General features: G+C 42.5%; 1 protein-coding gene across 1 annotated transcript; it reads right to left on the bottom strand.

The window, feature by feature from the left end:
- Nucleotides 1–6,998: 6,998 nt before the first annotated feature.
- Nucleotides 6,999–7,568, bottom strand: LOC126176168 (uncharacterized). Its single transcript, XM_049923310.1, has one exon. It carries the CDS (start codon nt 7,566–7,568, stop codon nt 6,999–7,001), a length of 570 nt encoding a protein of 189 aa, XP_049779267.1.
- Between the last annotated feature and the right edge of the window lie 9,198 nt (nt 7,569–16,766).

The raw sequence follows: 16,766 nt of genomic DNA, 5'->3' as shown, positions 1-16,766 counted from the left end.
TCATATGAGCTCCTCGCGAATGCCAACAGAGATGTACATTTGAACGGCAAAGTATGTGATTGTCATCCGTCGACCACCTCGAATGAGAGTGTCGGCACATTCCAACACTGCAGAAGTCACATCTGTGTTACACGAAAAATCACACCCGTCTAAAGGCTGCAAACTTAACTAAATGCTTATGATTACAATGACGAATAACTTAAATTGGAAGGATCATATAAATAATGTTCTGGGAAAAGCAAACCCAAGGCTGCGAGTTACTGCCAGAACATTGAGAATATGTAGCAGGTCTACTAAAAAGACTGCTTATACTGTGCCTGTCCACCCTCCTCAGGAGTACTGCTGTGTGGTGTGGGATCCGCTTAATATAGGATTGACGGAGGACATTGAGAAAGTTCAAAGAAGGACAGCTCGCTTTTACTACAGCGAAATAAGGGAGAGAGTGCCATGGATATGATACACGAATTGTGGTGGTAGCCATTGCAACAAAGGCTTTTCCGCTGCGGCAAGACTTTCTCATGATTCAAACACCAACATTCTCCTCAAAGTGTGAAAATATTTTCTTGACGTCCACCTGTATGGAGATAAATGGTCATCGTAATAAAATAAGAGAAGTCAGAGTTCGCACGGAAATATCTAAGTGTTTCCACTCTGCAGCGGAGTGTGCGCTGATATTAAACTTCCTGGCAGATTAAAACTGTGTGCCGGACCGAGACTCGAACTCGGGACCTTTGCCTTTCGCGGGCAAGTGCTCTACCATCTGAGCTACCCAAGCACTACCCTACCCCGTCCTCACAGCTTTACTTCTGCCAGTACCTCGTCTCCTTTACAGAAGCTCTCCTGCGAAGGAGCTTCAATAAAGTTTGGAAGGTAGGAGACGAGGTACTGGCAGAAGTAAAGCTGTGAGGACGGAGCGTGAGTCGTGCTTGGGTAGCTCAGGTGGTAGAGCATTTGCCCGCGAAAGGCAAAGGTCCCGAGTTCGAGTCTCGGTCCGGCACACAGTTTTAATCTGCCAGGAAGTTTAATATCAGCGCACACTCCACTGCAGAGTAATCTGGAAACACTTAGATATTTCCGTGCGAACTCTGACTTCTCTTATTTTATTACGATGACCATTTATCTCCATACAGGTGGACGCCAAGAAAATATTTTCACACTTTGAGAAGAAAGTTGGTGACTGAATCATGAGAAAGTCTTGCCGCAGCGGAAAAGCCTTTATTGCAATGGGTGCCACCCCAATTCGTTTACATTTGTTTACACCTAGAAATTACGTAATAATTTCGAATGTGGTTCAAAAGTCTTCTGACAGTGTCGATTTAATACATCTACAGGAGCAGCCTTAAGTGTCAGCATTAAGAATAACTAGATTGTTCGTTAAGAAGAAAAAAGATTGTACCTGTGAAGATTAAAGGGAACGGACGATGGCAAAGATTTACATTTCGATCATCACTAAGAAACCAAACAGGAGGAGAAATATTAAAGCAGCTGTTAACATAATGCTTATTATCATTTAACTTCGATAGATACGGAGATAAAACATAATAAAGGGCAAATGCACACTTTCTGAAACCACTGTTTCGTTTCTACATAAGGCAGCATTATTATACGTTTGTGTTTACATGAATACACATTTTTACTGGCAACTGGGGAGCCTCACATAGTTTTAAGAATTAAGTTTCCTTGTGTATCTAGTCTCATATGGATACAATCCTTCCCTTCAACCTCTTTCCATAGGTTGGGGATTGGGGTTGTTTGGGGGAAGAGACCAGACTGCGAGGTCATCGGTCTCATCGGATTAGGGAAGGAATGGGAAGGAAGTCGGCCGTGCCCTTTCAAAGGAACCATCCCGGCATTTGCCTGGAGCCATTTGGGGAAATGACGGAAAACCTAAATCAGGATGGCCGGATGCGGCATTGAACCGTAGTCCTCCCGAATGCGAGCCCAGTGTGCTAACCACTGCGCCACCTCGCTTGGTTTTCCATAGGTACTCACGACAGAAGCGTGTGGACGGCATCACCAACTTCGCCGTTTCCGAGAAGTTTATTCCCAGGCGCCATGGATTTTCCTATTTGCGATCCATATCGTCGCTAGAATGATTCCCCATTCATCTTTGCTCCGCATATATACGTACCTTACCTCGTCGTGTCGCCACAAATCCAACAGGCTCCATTGTGTCGCGGTGGACGGTAGTCGTAATTTTTTCACTCATCGTTGTCTATCCTGTATCATCTATAACGTGCATAACGTATTTTATTTCCCAAGCTCCACTACTTTTGCAAGTTGCATTCATCACAAACATACGTATATTTCAATAATGCACCTAATGTAATTGATAAGAATAAACTAATGAAGAACACTCTTGATATAAATAATAATGAAAGGAAATTTCACTGGCGTCACAGTTCTATCTAAACGTGATGACTGCATGTAATGCGGTTTATAGGAACGGATTGTAATCAAAGTATGTTTACACTTTTTTCTAAAAGGCGTTTGATATTTCCATACAACGCCGAGAGTGCATTAGAAGCCAAAGTCACTGATGCTGCTAAGGTCTGAAAATACATTCCGTCGACAATCGGCCGACTGACCTAACGAACGAATGCGCTATACAAAAAAATGTACGACTTAACAGACAGTACACCGGAAAGTACGGCATCACAGCTACCATCACATTGTCCTCCGCGTGAATCAGTAGGAGTAATGTACAATTGTTGTACTGGTTACTAAATAAAAAGCCATCAGCTTATAAACCAATGACTTCATTTAATGTGTTTAGGGTAGAATACACCCTCAGATTGTCATGACATCTTTGTGATGAGGTATAGGAAGACAGTACGAAACAAACAAACGTATCATGCCATGAAAGCTTTTGTTGTTACATTGGTGATTAGATATACTAAACGCGCTAAGACAGAAAAATATTCACATAAATAACAAACAATTGTAGAGCCGAATCGAAATATTTATCGCGCTTTCTGATGGCATGTAGTCTACAGGATAGTGTTACGAAGCAAGTAGACTGTGACTGTCTGTCATCACTCGAGCTGAGTTCCAGATAGAGCAATCACTTTAAAGTAATTTAGAGAACTGAAGACGAATCCTTTGACCTAAGTGTCGATGTGCTATACGGAACAGCTTTAGGAGCCAAGATCACTGACGCTGGTGAGATCTGAAAGTATCATTCGTTGACAATCAGCCGACTAAAGTAATAAACGAACACACTAATCAGTTTCTGAATGGTGTATATTTAGCGTGTAGATGAATTCCTTGCAGATTTGTATTCCTGATAAGAAAACTAACTGTTCGCATGTCAAGCCTAATAGGAAAGAAAACATTATTCAAGTTTATGGAAGTAAAAAAAAAAAGGTGAAATATTTTACTTGTCCCCGTACAGAACTCATTGTAATGAAACAAAATGTAAGTTCGTTGTGCCTTTTCATTACCTGCGCGAGAGGCTCGAAGTACGCTATCTAAGAACAACATTACGTGCTTTATGGGTTCTTAATCATCATGCTGATGAGCTTGGAAATGGATAACACGGCTGACTGAATTTGGTAAACAGATACAAATTACCGTCGGTTGAGGCTCTATGGAGTTATTATATGCCTATGGTACATAGTACATAATTATATTTTTACGTAAACGAAACTCACCTAATTCTGCAACGTCTTTAAGTGCTGCATCACTCGTAGAAAAAAAATGATCATAACACTACCACGAGAATGCAGCAGCACAGAATTAAAGTCAGTATGGATCGGCTGTTAATACAACGCACAAAATGGACTATGTTTCTCACACAGAGGAGTAAAAGATGTTCTTTATAGCAGTTGGAGCAGTTAGAATCTCTGAAAATCGCAGCTCCTACTTTATACTATATCGAAAACTGACAATTTTGATTTGCATTTTTCATGCCATTACCGGTTCCGTGCATAGAAATTTATTAGCTGAGAAACATTGTTAATTATGCAAATGAATTTACGTATTAGAGAGCGTTATCATGTAACCTGAAGAGATAATAATATTTCAGATGACATTCACGGACTTAACGATACAGAAGACTCATAATACGTTAAATTGTCGTTGAGCATACAGAAATTAATGCCAAATATAGTTAAGTTGCTGGCTTATGCATGTAGAGAGATAAAATTCTCTGAAGGTGTGTGTGTGTGTGTGTGGTTTCCAAAAATATTTGGATATGAAGATCACTATTAAACAGTGGAGTATGGCATTATTGTACACATACAGGATTAGCACATTTTGTCAAGCGATTCGTCGTCTAAGCTGTCAGTGCGCGAAATGACATTATTGCAGATGCGAACTCTCTCTTTATTGCGTTCGCCTAAAGAGTTAAATTCCCTATAAAGAAATAGCAAGTTCTTGGTTTGATGATATGTAATCTTCGTACATATAAAATTTGTCTGAACTACACCGTTTCTTGTCACTAAGATAAAGAGTTACACAAGAACACATACAAAAGTCATAAAACTCTCTGGCAGCACGAAATAATTCACAATCGATATCAGCGCCCCTCGCGGCTGACAGTTGCGCCATAACCATAGTTACAAATTTGCGCACATGACACAACTCTACAATGCACTGCATTACACAGCGAAGGGAAACTAAAGCTCGGCCGCTACACTCGTATGGTGTCAACGAAACTTTTGTTATTGAGTCATCTAGCTAATTGTTTTTGCCAGAACGGCGCACAGTCTCTTACACTCTTAAGACCAAAAAAACGACTTACAAAGAAGAAATTGTCCGAATGGGACAGAAATCGATAGTTCTGATGTACATGCTCAGACAAACAAATGATTACAAATGCAGAATAATTCGATGATTTTCTCCAAAGAAAGAGCTTCACAAACTGAGCAAGCTAATAACGCGTTGATCCACCTCAGGCCCTTATGCAAGCAAATATCGGCTTGGCATTGATTGATAAAGTTGTTGTATGTTCTTCTGAGGGATATCGTGCCCCTTTTTTTCCATCTGGTGCGTTAGATCGTCTAATTCCCGAAATGGTTGGCGGCCCCTGTCCGTACTAGTTCAGACTTTCTCAGCTGGGGATAGATCTGGCGGCCTGCTTGGCCAAGTTAGGGTTTAACAAGCATGAAGACAGGCGAGCATTGTCTTGCTGAAAAGTAACTCTACAATAGCTTGCCATGAACGGCAACAAAACGGGGCGTAGAATACAGTCGACGTACCGCTGTGCTGTATGGACACCACAGATCACAACCAAAGAGGACCTGCTACGAAGAGAAATAACACCACAACCCATCACTCCTGGTTGTCGGGCTGTATTTTCGAGCGACAGCCAGTTTGGTATCCAACCGCTCTCTAGGGCGTCTCCAGACACGTATTCAGCCTGGAATCTGTTTGAGTGGAGTAGAACTGTCTTCAGTGACAAGTCCCGCTTCGATATGAGGCCCGATGACCAGTCTGGAGACGCCCCAGGCAGTGCTGGGACGCCAACCTGACTATCGTCTGCCATATGGCCCGACAATCAGGAGTGATGGTTTGGGATGCTATTTCTCTTCGTAGCAGTACCCCTTTGGCTGTTATCCGTGACACCCATATAGCACAGGGGCACATCGACAATATTCGACGCCCTGTTTGTTCTGTTGCCCTTCATGGCAAGCTATCCTGGAGTTACATTTCAGCAAGATATTGACCCGCCTGCACACTGCAAACCCTACCCTGGACAGCAAGGTCGCCGGATCTATCCCCAGTCGAGAAATTCTGGAGCATTACAGGCAGGGCCCTCCAATTAGCTCGCGATTTTGACGATCTAGCGCGCCAATTGGACGGAAATTGGCACGATATCCCTCTGGAAGACATCCAGCAACTCTATCCATCGAAGCCAACCCGAATAATTGCCTGCAAAGTGGTCAGACGTGGATCACCGCGTTATTGACTTGCACAGTTTGTGAAGCACTTTCTCTTGCCAATTTTTCTGAAGTTGTAATCATTTGTTTGTTTGTATGTGTACGTCACATCTATCAATTTCTGTCCCATTCGGACAATTCATTCATAGTGCGTCTTTTTGTCTTAGAGTGCATAATAATATCTTCGTAAAATATTTAAATTAGGCATTTGCTGCATGTTAAGGACGTTAGTCAAGAGCACAGGTGAGAGGTTATAAGTTGATAAATTACCTGTCGAGTCAAGAAGTAGGAGTATTGAAAGTCTGCAGTGACAAGTAAGCTCACAAAATCAACTTGTAATAATACAGCAACAATTTTGTTTTGTGTGATGGGCTGCAGGTTCACACATTTATGTGTAATTTAATCAATTCGGTAACGTTAAGCCAACTTTGTAGAGCATACCAAAAATTAAAGAAGAAAATAAAGAAACGTACTAACGTATCCACGCGAAAACGGTGTCATACTGCTCACATAGACATATGTAATGTACAGAGTGTCACAAAACGATACGATAAACTTCGAGGGTTGTAAAGGGTATCTTGAGGAACAAATTGATAATAGGAACCCGTGGCAGGAAACATCATCCTACGACGCTACTTATTGTTGAGGATATAGGCGTTGGCGCCTGTCGTTATGCCAACCCTTCGGCAGCAAATGTGACCTTGTATGCTGATTGACCATGGACGGAATGTGTCGCAGTAGACCTGACAGCATTCTAAAGTCTATTCACCGAGAGCTGGGACGAAACATAAACAGTGTCACGTGAGCGACTACGCTCGTTTCCAGAGAAAGCATTCGGTGTTCACGTGATACGTAGGGGTGTGGAAAATCCTTGGCGCATGCTTTGCAGCTGGCGGCGTTCGGCTGGCTGCCGAGCTGTCACAGCGGACCGTGAGAAACCTGGGCAACAATGTACGAAATAAATTTAACAATAATGTTAAAATAATGTTAGTTCATTCTGTCGAAGCAGATTTATTTTCATTCAGGTTGCTAACAAAACGCTCCATTAAAAACACAATTAATTGTTAATTTTAATAACAATACCAGTAATAATAATGAGAAAGGACGAAACAAGGTTCACTCTGTCGAACTTGAACTGTTTCCATTGAGATTTATAACAAACCGCTCCTCTCTCTCCTCTATAATGCAGTCTAATTTCCACATTTGAGTTTCCACTTTTTCTACGACATGGAGGACGCACTTGTTCGAATCCTCTGCAGTCACTGTTCTTACTGCTTCTTCTAGCAGTACTTTAACTTCCGGCATTTTGTATGTTTTGTTTTTCACTGCAACATAGCCTTTGATTTTGGCCCACACTAACTCGATGGTGTTTAATTCACAGTGGTACGGAGGAATTATGAGAACTGTTTTCCCTGCATTATTCGCAATTTCATCTATTGCGTATTCGCTGTGCGCTGTTCTGTGATTTTTAACTGTATCTAAAAGTTCTTTCTTCAACATACCGTCTTCGAAATCGATGTTTTTAGATTTTAGCCACTCTGATATTTGGTGCATATTGGAATTCGCATTGGGAACTTTTTGTTTTCTCCGAGAATGGTACGGCGCGTTATCAAGAACAATAACTGCATTTTCCTGAAGCGGAGGAAGAACATCTTGAAACCACTTCTCGAAGGTTTCGGCGCACATCTCCTCATGATAATCTCCACTTTTCTTGGATTCGAAAGTCCACAAACATCCTTCAACGAACCGTGCTTTGCTGCCAATTTGTGCGATAATCAGACGTTTCCCTTTACCTGATGGGCCCTTGCTTCCGGTGGATAACCCGGACAGAAACGCTCGTTTTGAGGATTTTATAGTGTCATCTACCCAGACGTAACTTCGGGTATGTCCTTCGTTCACCCACGTCTCGTCCAAATAGTAAATGGGTCTACCTTCATCTCTCAACCGTTTAATGGTTCGAAGATAACGCCGCCTCCATAAGAAGATGTCATCCCTGTCTATTAGCATGCTATCGCGCGCACGCCGGACATAATATGAAATTCATTTCTCTCAATAACTTATAAAATGTAGTTCTCCGAAAATTGGCCAGATCTGCATCTTCGTTCACGACTGTAACCACTTTGTCAATTGATGGCAATTCGTTACGAAAAAAAAATTCGTGTACTTTCGTTCGTATCGCATTTCTATCGAAGTCATCAACATTTTCAGAAAGTTTGTCGTAATTTTTCTTTCTTGGTAGACTTCAAAGAGTGTGTGGCCTTGTACTCACTTATCACACGATACACTGAAGAACGTCCAACACCTGTAGCTGCAGCTGTTTTCGAAACAATATCACTCATCGACTGCTCTGGAAGTAAAAGTTTGGTTTTATACACATTAAGCACCATGTGCTTCTCAGAACTTAATGATTTCTTTTTTGCTCGCTTCTTTGGTGGACTCAAAACTGACACGTCGACCTCGCTCGCTGAATCCGTGGATGACATAATAAGGACAGCCGTATGTGATGCTAATGAAATAAGTGAATATATAAAATAAGAAACCATGTGATGCTATTGGATGCGCACATAAACAGTGAATGCTCAGCGTAACTACAAACACATATTTTACTCTAATAATCAACAATTAGTCTTTCAAGCGTCTTTAAAGATGAACATAAGATATGCTGAAATCGTCGCTGTACAACACCGACTAACGAGCTCACACCAGCAACTGAGGCGGCCACACTGACTGAGCGCCGCACCTGCGAACCGCTCAATGTATCGTTCATAAAGGACAAACGGTTGCACCCATCACATTCGAACAAACTACAAAATTAAATTCATACCTTTCTGAAACTTTTCTCGCTTATACCCCCACAAAAGAATTTAAAGGGAAAAAGTTTGTCGCTTACTATATTTCGGATGATGATTTGGTAAAAGTTCTACATTAGACATGAGATTTTAATACATTGCTTCACTATTACTGACTCTATTGGGCAGAAAATTTGCAGACGTCATCAACATATAGCACTGAAGGCAATTCTAAAATTATTTTGCTGTGCGACACACAGTTTAGGAGATATGGCGTGATAAATATAGAGTAACGCGAAAAAACAACTTTTCCTGAAAGCTTAAATATTTCTCTTTTTGAGTGACAATAAATTTTAATGTAATGTAAATAAAGGTGTCGGAAGGTAGTTCTTGGATCACTTTTTCATGTTCAGGTGCCAAATTATAAAAAACACGACTTTCATTTTTTAATTTCTGACGCCCCAGGCTTGTACATCCCTCGACGGAAGCGCTGTGGTCACGCGCCTTGCCGTGTTTACAGTACGTCTCTTGTTTCGGTGAATGGAGTAATAGACAGCAGATGGTGCCGATCGTTTCCACGTCTGGCACAACAGTAGAGATCGCCAATAGCTGTACTGGCAAAGGGTAAAAACAAACATCCGCAGTAGAAACACAGCGCTCACTTTTAGTTCGTGTCGCGCTGTTGTGCCGCATCATGGAGAACTTCACTTGGTCCGAGCAGCGCGATATGCATTTCGTTTATGGTGAAGCGAGAGAAAATGGGCTCGCAGCTTTATGCGTCTAGAACCAAAGATATTCCAAATAGGCGTCAGCCCCAACATTCTATGTTTGCGGCTATTTATCAGCATCAGGGTAAAACAGGTGGTTTCAAAGCACCTCAAAATGGCGGAGGTTGCGTGCAAAGCGTACGCACGCTACGATTTGAAGTGGACGTATTAATGAGATTCGACGCAGACGCACCCAGATTCCAATTTCAGAAGACAGAGCCGGTGACGACCCATGATTTTAATCTGCATGTGGAGCTCGGGCATTGGTTTTTCCAGCGTTGTGCTACGCAGCCGTATTACGCTGCGTGTGTTTTGTTCACGGACGGGACGTTCTTCAACTGTGGGGGTGCGTTCAGTGCTCACAACTGTGGCTTTTGGCGAAAGACAACTCCACGCAAACCACGAACGAGGTCATCAAGAGAAGTTTACCATCACTTTATGGGCTGGCATGGTTCACGATTACTTGATTGGCCTCTACGCTTCCTTCCCGACTCACAGGCGATACTCAAGCAACGTTCTTTCGAGAAGTGCTGCCGGAATTACTGGAGGAGGTATCATTTTCAGTCCGTCGAGATATGTTGTTCTAGCACGGTGGGGCACCGACTGACATCACTCTACCTCTCAGATCCCAGATCGGACAGATGTTTGGAGATAGGTGGATTGGTCGAGGTGGCTCTGTAATTTGGCCTCTTCAGTCACCTGAGCTCACCCCAATGGACTTTTTCTTGTGGCCTCATCTGTAGAATGTGGTGTGTGCAACCCCACGGAAAACTTAGATGCAAGGATACAAGCAGCGTGTGAAGATGTTGACACCATGACCAATATCTATGAGCTTGTGCGTCAGCCAATAGTACACAGACGTCACACATGCCGCAGTGCTGGAGGCAGACATTTTGAACACCTTCTCTAATTTTAATCAACTTCTTGTAACAGTAGAATAAATAATAATGTTGAGTCCTTGAAGTTTGTTTTCTGTTGTCTCGTACTGTGGTTACTCTTGTGTCCCACTCTTCCACTCTTTTCTTTGCATTCATATTTCCTTTCGTTGAAATGAAATAAAAGCACCGAGTTCTCGAGAAACCTAACGATATTCACTGAACACAACTGACTGTCGCAAACTGTAGCGGAGTAGACGGCGATAGATGCTGCGTATGTAGAAATTGGCCCCTGTAATTTCAACGCTGTCGGTATCTTCCTGTTACATTCTGTGTATCGAAATACATTGGCGGTTTTAGAGGGTTTCAGGGAAAAAGTAAACTGTGGATGGAAACCCGTGTTCCGAAACCATCATCCACAGAGGCAACGGAGCGTCTAAATTTACAGGAGACAAGGCCTGCCTACGTAGCAGCTAGCTCCATCTTCTCCACTTGCGATCGTGGCAATCAGTCGTGATCAGTGAACAACAAACAACATTGCGAAACGTTCCGCCTGCGGTCCGTCAGCGTACAAGATCATGTTTGCTGCCAGAGGGGTGGCCTATTGTAAGAGGCTGGCGCCTATGATTCCGACACTATGTAGCGTCGTTGAATGACGTTTCTGGACACATATTCTTATCTTCAGTTTGTTCCTTAAGACCTACTCTACAACCCCTCGAAGGCTGATGGTACCTTTTTGTAACACCCTGTATACACAGTGTTAGAGGTACAAGTGCAAGATTTTGTGATCGTTGGTACCTTAATGTGTACCCATTTCAGTGTGTCAGTTGTCTATCTTCCCGCAAACACGTCACATAATTTACTATCTGGTGTTTTCAGCAAAGTTGTAACTGCACCATAAGTGGACTACGCCTGTGGGTATAGACGAACCGTTTTTCATCCACGCGTCCAGGCTTCAACGTCTGATCTGCCGTCCAGGAGAAATAACGATTAACGGCTTGCTCTTGCTACCTGTACTTCGAGGTAATAACCAACCTAAAAACAGACTGCTTCTAATAACTATATTTATTTTTCTGCAAATCGATTAATACTGACGCAGTGTTGTTCAGTACACTGTCCTGAGCCATCAATAAAAATATCTGCATTTTTACCCCTAACACTCTCTATATCACTATCACTTGGGAAGATAAAATACAAGTCATAGAGCATATTAAAACAGGTGCCTTGGTGCGTGAAATAGGATTTTACTAGAATTCGTAATTCATTAAAGCAAGTGGGAAGGTTATGATTTTATGATTCTTTGGCAATAACTTTTCATCATAAAGGTCCATATTAAGGAGACGGATAAGGAAGACTGCGTTAATGAATGATCTCTAGGAGCAAATGTATAATCATAATCTTCCAAACGCAAGCATCCTCTTTCACCACTTCAAGTGGAATTTTATTTCGTATCTAGCAATGAGCCACGGTGCTTTCGTTACTAGAAGGAACGATATTCAGCTAGTCTTTCGTACGTGCAGTGATCAGAAAGGGTCTTGAAATGTGAAGCCCTGATTTCAAGGTTTAATTTGGCAAGCAGCTGCACAATGAAAGCGCGAGATCGTACGAAAACTAAATGCTATTTTGCTATTTTTATTAATTTTGTTTATTCTCCCTATGGAGGCCAAGACAGGTTCTTTGCAATTCCATCCGTTTCATCTACGGTTTTGTTGAGGTTACACGTCATTGACAGATTGAATTTCCAACATTAGCTTACTACAAAATATCTCACTATTGATTACAAACGGGACGTAATTAGCCTACCACAGTTTAACATTGCATTTGTATGAACTCTTTTTTCAGCAGTCAAGTCCTTCAATAAGGAATCATGGAAAAAAGGAGAGAATGACGGAGCCTGATCGTTGCTACGAGAAAATTACGTTAGAGGTTACAAAAAATGAGAGAGGGTTAACATGCAGCCACCCTGAGTATAAGTAAACCGGGAAATAATTCACTACAGGGAAGGAAAAATAGCAAAGAAATGGGGAAGCCGCCATGAGGATAGGTAAACCGCGAAATAATTCACTGCGGGGAAGGAAAAATAGCAAAGGCGAATCCCTTCCGCATGCTACGTGAATCACTGCAGCATTCATCACACGATATGTACCTTACTTACAGCAAAAATGATGGGTTCCTCAGCCACAAATATTACTGTTCCATTCAGAGTACTAAAGCCAACCACTATCCACTGGGTCCTATTGCGAACAACAATACAACAAGATCACGTCTCACAAAATTGACGGTTCTAAAATATTCACTTCTCTCGCGAATTATTGAATCGATTATAAAACAGGACCGGCCAGTGTGGCCGAGCGGTTCTAGGCGCTTCAGTCTGGAACCGCGCGACCGCTACGGTCGCAGGTTCGAATCCTGCCTCGGGCATGGATGTGTGTGATGTCCTTAGGTTAGTTAGGTTTCAGTAGATCTAAGTTCTAGGGGACCGATGACCTCAGCTGTTAAGTCCCATAGTGCTCAAAGCCATTTGAACCATACAAAATTCGCTGAGCGCGAAACAAATGCACGTAAAGCGAATTAATTTACTTAACCTGGTTATCAGGTGCATGAGACCTAACTAACGGACAAAAGATCGTGTGCTAAGTCCAACACAGCTCAACATTCACTTAATTTCACACGCAAATGAAAAGAAAATTGGGGTAATACTAGATAGAACAAGAAAGCGCTGATGCATTCAAGTGTACTGAATTCCTCACTTACTACACTACTGGCCATTAAAATTGCTACACCACGAAGATGACGTGCTACAGGCGCGAAATTTAACCGACAGGAAGAAGATGCTGTGATATGCAAATGATTAGCTTTTCAGAGCATTCACACAAGGTTGGCGCCGGTGGCGACACCTACAACGTGCTGACAGGAGGAAAGTTTCCAACCGATTTCTCATACACAAACAGCAGTTCACCGGCGTTGCCTGGTGAAACGTTGTTGTGATGCCTCGTGTAAGGAGGAGAAATGCGTACCATCACGTTTCCGACTTTGATAAAGATCGGATTGTAGCCTACCGCGATTGCGGTTTATCGTATCGCGACATTGCTGCTCGCGTTGGTCGGGATCCAATGACTGTTAGCAGAATATGGAATCGGTGGATTCAGGAGGATAATACGGAACGCCGTGCTGGATCCCAACGGCCTCGTATCACTAGCAGTCAAGATGACAGGCATCTTATCCGCATGGCTATAACGGATCGTGCAGCCACGTCTCGATCCCTGAGTCAACAGATGGGGACGTTTGCAAGACAACAACCATCTGCACGAACAGTTCGACGACGTTTGCAGCAGCATGGACTATCAGCTCGGAGACTATGGTTGCTGTTACCCTTGACACTGCATCACAGACAGGAGCGGCTGCGATGGTGTACTCAAATACGAACCTGGGTGCACGAATGGCAAAACGTCACTTTTTGGATGAATCCAGGTTCTGTTTACAGCATCATGATGGTCGCATCCGTGTTTGGCGACGTCGCGGTGAACGCAGATTGGAAGCGTGTATTCGTCATCGCCATACTGGTGTATCACCTGGCGTCGTGGTATGGGGTGCCATTGGTCACACGTCTCGGTCACCTCTTGATCGCATTGACGGCACTTTGAACAGTGGACGTTACATTTCAGATGTGTTACGACCCGTGGGTCTACCCTTCATTCGATCCTTGAGAAACCCTACATTTCAGCAGGATAATGCACGACCGCATGTTGCAGTTCCTGTACGGGCATTTCCGGATACAGAAAATGTTCGACTGCTACCCTGGCCAGCACATTCTCCAGATCTCTCACCAATTGAAAACGTCTGGTCAATGGTGGCCGAGCAACTGGCTCGTCACAATACGCCAGTCACAACTCTTGATGAAATGTGGTATCGTGTTGAAGCTGCATGGGCAGCTGTAACTGTACACGCCATCCAAGCTCTGTTTGACTCAATGCCCAGGCGTATCGTGGCCGTCATTACGGCCAGAGGTGGTTGTTATGGGTACTGATTTCTCAGGATCTATGCACCCAAATTGCATCAAAATGTAATCACATGTCAGTTCTAGAATAATATATTTGTCCAATGAATACTGGTTTATCATCTGCATTTCTTCTTGGTGTAGCAATTTTAATGGCCAGTAGTATACATACATCGCGACTTAGTCTCAATCTGTGTCTACTAGAAACACATATTTGCGCATCGACGACAGGAACACAACTCCATTACCGAAGTCAGCATCTCCCAGTTAGAAATGGAAACGCGACATTATGGGAACGGAAAGTGTCATTCTGCCATTCTGTTCAATGAAGCCGCGCAAAATTGCCGCGTGAACTACTTCCGGCAAGTAGCGCCGTTGCAGCAGAATGGTTCGTGATGCGTCGTCAGAGTTTAGGCAGAGGGGACCTCTTTGCGTGACGAAATATGCAGGAGAGGCAAGGTTTCAAATGTAGATATTGCTACTACGGAGAATAAATAAAGGGGCTTCTTCGGCTCCAGGAAGGCATTCAAAAGAACAATCCATGCTTTCAAGGTGAAGTTTCTAGGCGGGAAAACGACTCCATTATGACTATTGGAGAGGGACTGCAGTGTTTAAGAAAATAAATTAGAAACACCTTGCTCCCATCAGGTATCAGTGTGGGGTGCAGAAAATTAAGGGCCAACAGGACATTACTTTTCTAGATCAAAAAGAATATAGATACCATCGTAGGATTAAATATTATAATAATATGAAACGAGAACGAAATAAATCACACCTTTCAGTGTTTATGAGGAATCAGATTTTCACATTAAATTTGTGTGTTTATAACATACCTGTATTTAATTCTCCTCATAACCACCACCGACGTCTATACATTTCATGAGCCTGAGTACGCACTTTTTTGTGAGACACGATTTCTATGACAGTAAACACAGTGTAGTAAATAAATTTTCTACTGCCGCATTTTCTACTTTTTATTTCGAACAGCCTGAAGCAAATTTTGAACCATCCCGTTGTAACCAGCAGCTTGGCGAGGCAAAAAAGCTGGCAGTCCTGATTACGTTGATGTTAAATGAACGGGATAGGATTAACGATTTTATTTTAATCTCAGACGAGCTCTGTTGTGTTCACGTTTCATGGCTCATCATGATACAGCAAAGAAAATAACAGAATAGCAGCCGTAACCTATCGCCTGATACGATTTAGTCATCAAGACCACTCTGAAATCACTTTTCAAAGACTATAATGTAGCGGGTCAGGTCTCGTGAATTGCAGCACATCATTTAGGCAGTAGAGATACGGATGGAGTGTCAATAGCGTTAAAATCTACCTGTTTCCCACCTTTATAAGATCTGTAGCGTCTTTCCCCGGACAACTCTCTTAAGTCAGTGGTTCCATATTAGGAGTACTGCGTAGCTATCACGATTACTTTATTATTTGATCATATTGTGACTTTACATTTCACAGTACTTGCCGTTGCTTTTCCACAGATTGACCAAAGTCTGAAACGACATGTGGATGAAGTGAAACTGAAATTTTAATAACAATAAGCACATACAAATTTGTAGTCCTGTGTCACCGTCACAAATGTTTGACAATGTAGAGGTAAATCGTAAGAGTTAGAAGAGAAGGTAAAAAATAGCCACAGAAGAACGACGTGATTCGTCCCGGGATCCTTTAGCAAGCGCGAGAGCTTTACAAAAAGTACATCAAAATCCTATGGTACACGTACGTGAGAGACAGTGTGCGTCATGGAAGTAATTACTATTAAAATTTCTAGAATGGTTATACCAATAAAATTCAAGCAACATGTTATTTCTCCCAAGTACACCTTATGAAATGAACATGAGAGGAAAATCAAAGAACTGAGACCTCATTATTGAATTCTAGCGCATTTCGTCCCTCAGGTAATATTTAAATGGAAAATCAGAGAAATCACAGTGATGCTAGAAGTTCCCTCAACCTTACATTGTAAGTTGACTTCCGGAGTACATACTTACGAGCCAATGCATTATGACCACTGCCTACCGCGAGACGGAACCATTGGTGGTGCGGCCACGTGACGTGATAAGCAGAGCATACAGGGTGTTAAAAACAGTATTTCATATTTTGAGAGATGGTAGTACGGTCCAAAACAAGAAAAACATATAACATGGGCTCTAAAATGCATACCCTAACAACTATGAGTGCTTCGTGATCTTCGCTACCGTGAAACACATCCCTCCTACTGCAAGGTCTTTCTATCACGAACGATCTACAAAATGCAGTAAACAAGTCAATGAACAAACGAGAAAACATTACTGTGCAATTAAGAAACAGCAGAGCTTCTTATGTAGTCTGCTTGCTATTACGTACACTGCCCTTCTGCCCTACAACTTAGAGAACCATACAGTCTCTGAGAAACTCCATGTTGGCCACGGATGCGTTGGCAGGCACTGATTGCTCGTTCAGGAAGT

Source organism: Schistocerca cancellata, chromosome 3 (genome assembly GCF_023864275.1).
Source record: "Schistocerca cancellata isolate TAMUIC-IGC-003103 chromosome 3, iqSchCanc2.1, whole genome shotgun sequence".
Taxonomy (NCBI): Eukaryota; Metazoa; Arthropoda; class Insecta; order Orthoptera; family Acrididae; genus Schistocerca; species Schistocerca cancellata.
Note: the sequence above shows the minus strand (reverse complement) of the source record. Positions and strands in the feature narration are given on the sequence as shown.